At 32.3% G+C, this 2,843-nt stretch overlaps 1 protein-coding gene across 1 annotated transcript; it reads left to right on the top strand.

The window, feature by feature from the left end:
• Positions 1-733: 733 nt before the first annotated feature.
• Positions 734-2,218, top strand: LOC101494800 (uncharacterized). Its single transcript, XM_027334950.2, has 3 exons — positions 734-1,315; positions 1,444-1,783; positions 1,933-2,218. The coding sequence occupies exons 1-3, from the start codon at positions 995-997 to the stop codon at positions 2,115-2,117; spliced, it is 846 nt and encodes a 281-aa protein (XP_027190751.1). The 5' UTR covers positions 734-994; the 3' UTR covers positions 2,118-2,218.
• The last annotated feature ends 625 nt before the right edge of the window (positions 2,219-2,843 follow it).

Here is a 2,843-nt window from a genome sequence, read left to right on the forward strand (position 1 = left end):
TTCACCAATTTCACATAAGTAATAAGATGTTTTGGGAAAAATTGATTTTTAATTAACTCTAAATTATTTTGGAAAAGAAGAAGTGAAGTGATGAAAGCTTTCAAGGACTATATACAACTTATTCATTGAAACAAATCTCTAAATTCACAATGTTCTGAGCAAGAAGACCAACTGAGTTTGTTCATTATGTTCACCTATTTCACATAAGCAATAAGAAGTTTTGCAAAAATTTGACTTTTAATGAACCCTAAATTAAGTTGGGGAAGAAGAAGTGAAGTGAAGAAAGCTTTCAAGAACCGTATAGAACTCATTCATTGAAACATATCTCTAAATTCATAAAGTTGAGCAAAAAGACTAACTGAATTTTGTTCAGCTACTTCAAATAAACAACAAGAAATTTTGAGAATTATTCAGTTTTAACGAACACTAAATTGATTTTGAAAAAAAGAAATGAGATGGAGAAACTTTCAAAAGATATATACAAGCTATATGCCTTAATTTATATAAGTTAAAGGACTGATTTAACTATTTTTCAAAGTTACAAGACCAAATTAAACTTTGAAAATAAATAAAAAGACAAAAAAATATTTAATATATATATATATATATATATATATATATATATATATATATATTATATTTCATGGACATACGTGCTCTCACCTTAATTCTTCATTTTGTTATTTATGTACACTTATTTTTTAATCTACCAAACTTTCTCAACAAACTCATGTGTCTACTTTGATTTTATCTACCAAATTTCTCATTAATCTTTATACTTAATTTTAAAATTTATTTTAAAGATGAACAACTTATGATCATTAAACTCATTTAGTTATTTTTAGTTATAAGTAGTATTTTAATTTTGGTTGGAAATAATAAAATAAATTGAAGCCTTGTGGATTGGTGATTTGATTGGCCTGTCTTACGTACGAATGCATAAGGATAAGAGGAATTGCAATTGACATAGATAAAGAAGAATTGGATTTGAGCAATGAGCATTATGATTTGTAGTTCCATTAGTAGGGTTCCTTGTTCTCCTTTGTTAATGAAAACGCCGAAAAGAATTCCATTGTTGAAATGCCGCAGTGGCAGTAACTCAGATGATTTGAAGGACGCGATTTCTGGGATTGTGGGCGAGCAAGTCGAAGAGCTGTTGAGCAGAGAGGAGAACAAGGTTTTGTTGGATAGGTTAGACAAAGCGTCTCAGAGAGTTGAGATAGCTAAGAGAGAACTTGCTTTCATTCAAAAACAAGAACTTGCTTTAAAACAGTATAAGGATTATACTCACCAGCTTGAACAAAAAGCTTTTCAGGTATATACAATAACTAGTCTCATACCTTATTTTAACTCAAGTTAATTCTAAGGGTTAGGGTTAGGGTTAGTGATTCATTCGTTTAAAGTTAAACTCACATTGAATTCCTTTCTTAATATTGTTGTAAGATTGCAGAATCTCAAAGAGAAATTTCAGAGGCAAAAGCCTTGATTGAAGAAGCAGAACGCTCCCTGTCAGTAAATGTGGGAGGTGCTGAAGAAATTAATCGGGATGAAGAGAGATGGGAGTCAGTAAAAGCAGCATCTGTCTCTGCTCTTGTTGGCACCTTGTCAGGGCTCCCCATATGCTTCACTCAGGTCACCAACATAACTCAACTGCTTCTTTCTTTGACAATCAATTTCATATGTTGTGCATTGTTTGGAGTGACTTTTAGATACACTATAAGGAGAGACTTGGATGATTTTCAGCTTAAGACTGGGGTTGCTGCAGCTTTCGGTGTTGTTAAAGGTAATCAATAAACTCACCATGCTCTAATGTTGAATGTTAAATAAGCTGAATTTTTGCAAACAAGTTAATTTAGATAATAATGCATTTTTTTTTTTTTTTCATTTTCCGTTGGGGGTTGAATGCTTTGTTGTAACAAAATTGTGATGCAGGTCTTGCAATGCTAAGTGGTGGACGGCTTCTTGAACTGAACTTTGAAAGCTTATTATCATATGCACGGGATGGAACTATTTATGTGTCAGAGAATCTTCTCATTTTTGTTTCTGCTGCTGTTAGTCTAGATTATTGTTTGAAGACAAGACTTTTGAGCCCTTTTCCAATTGATAGAACTGATTAGTGGAAATTTAAGTTGATTTTCCAGTTATCATAGCCTAAATGAACATTGATTAAATTTGTTGCTGTTGTTTCAAATTTTCAAGTTAATAATGCCTTCATCTATGATCTGCTATCATACTAAGACTGGAAAAGTCATCTCAAATTAATGCACTGCCCTCTTTTGAAAATTAAACACATAAGCTAACATACCCTTAAAACATAAATTCACTTCAACTTGCAATGAGATCACAACAGAGTCTCTGCATTTGCTCCTGAAACAAACTTCCACCCTCGTCAATCAGTATCCAACTCCTCTATCACACACTGTTTTCTTCATTTTCTCACTCCACCACTTCTCATTTTTAAACTTCTCACAGCTTATCAGTTATCAACTTTACAAAAAACTACACGGGATAATGCACCATCAGTTTTGAACTTCTCACGCCTCCGTTTTTCAGTTTTGAACTTCTCACGCCACCATTTTCTGTGTTAGTAGTTGAAATCACCTTTTTTTTTAATACCACTATTTTTCTTCCATCCTTTCTACTTATTTTTCAACAAATTTATGATTATACATAACTTCAACGGGAATTTGGACGGGATCTGGAAATCAACGATCCGGAAATCGACGAATTCTGGACGTGAAACAAGATTAAGGTATTTATCATCTCCTTCGTTTCAATCATTTTTTTCTCTTTCTTTTTTTGTTATTTGTGGTTTGAACAATAGTTATTTCTGGACGGATTTG

The sequence above is a fragment of the Cicer arietinum genome, chromosome 5 (assembly GCF_000331145.2).
Source record: "Cicer arietinum cultivar CDC Frontier isolate Library 1 chromosome 5, Cicar.CDCFrontier_v2.0, whole genome shotgun sequence".
Taxonomy (NCBI): Eukaryota; Viridiplantae; Streptophyta; class Magnoliopsida; order Fabales; family Fabaceae; genus Cicer; species Cicer arietinum.

What these genes read in the sequence shown, in the direction of transcription:
- LOC101494800 (XM_027334950.2), top strand. Translation starts at nt 995, where the DNA reads ATGAGCATTATGATTTGTAGTTCCATTAGTAGGGTTCCTTGTTCTCCT. An exon ending in TTGAACAAAAAGCTTTTCAG is followed by an intron (nt 1,316 to 1,443) that starts GTATATACAATA and finishes TATTGTTGTAAG; the next exon opens with ATTGCAGAATCTCAAAGAGA. An exon ending in AGCTTTCGGTGTTGTTAAAG is followed by an intron (nt 1,784 to 1,932) that starts GTAATCAATAAA and finishes ATTGTGATGCAG; the next exon opens with GTCTTGCAATGCTAAGTGGT.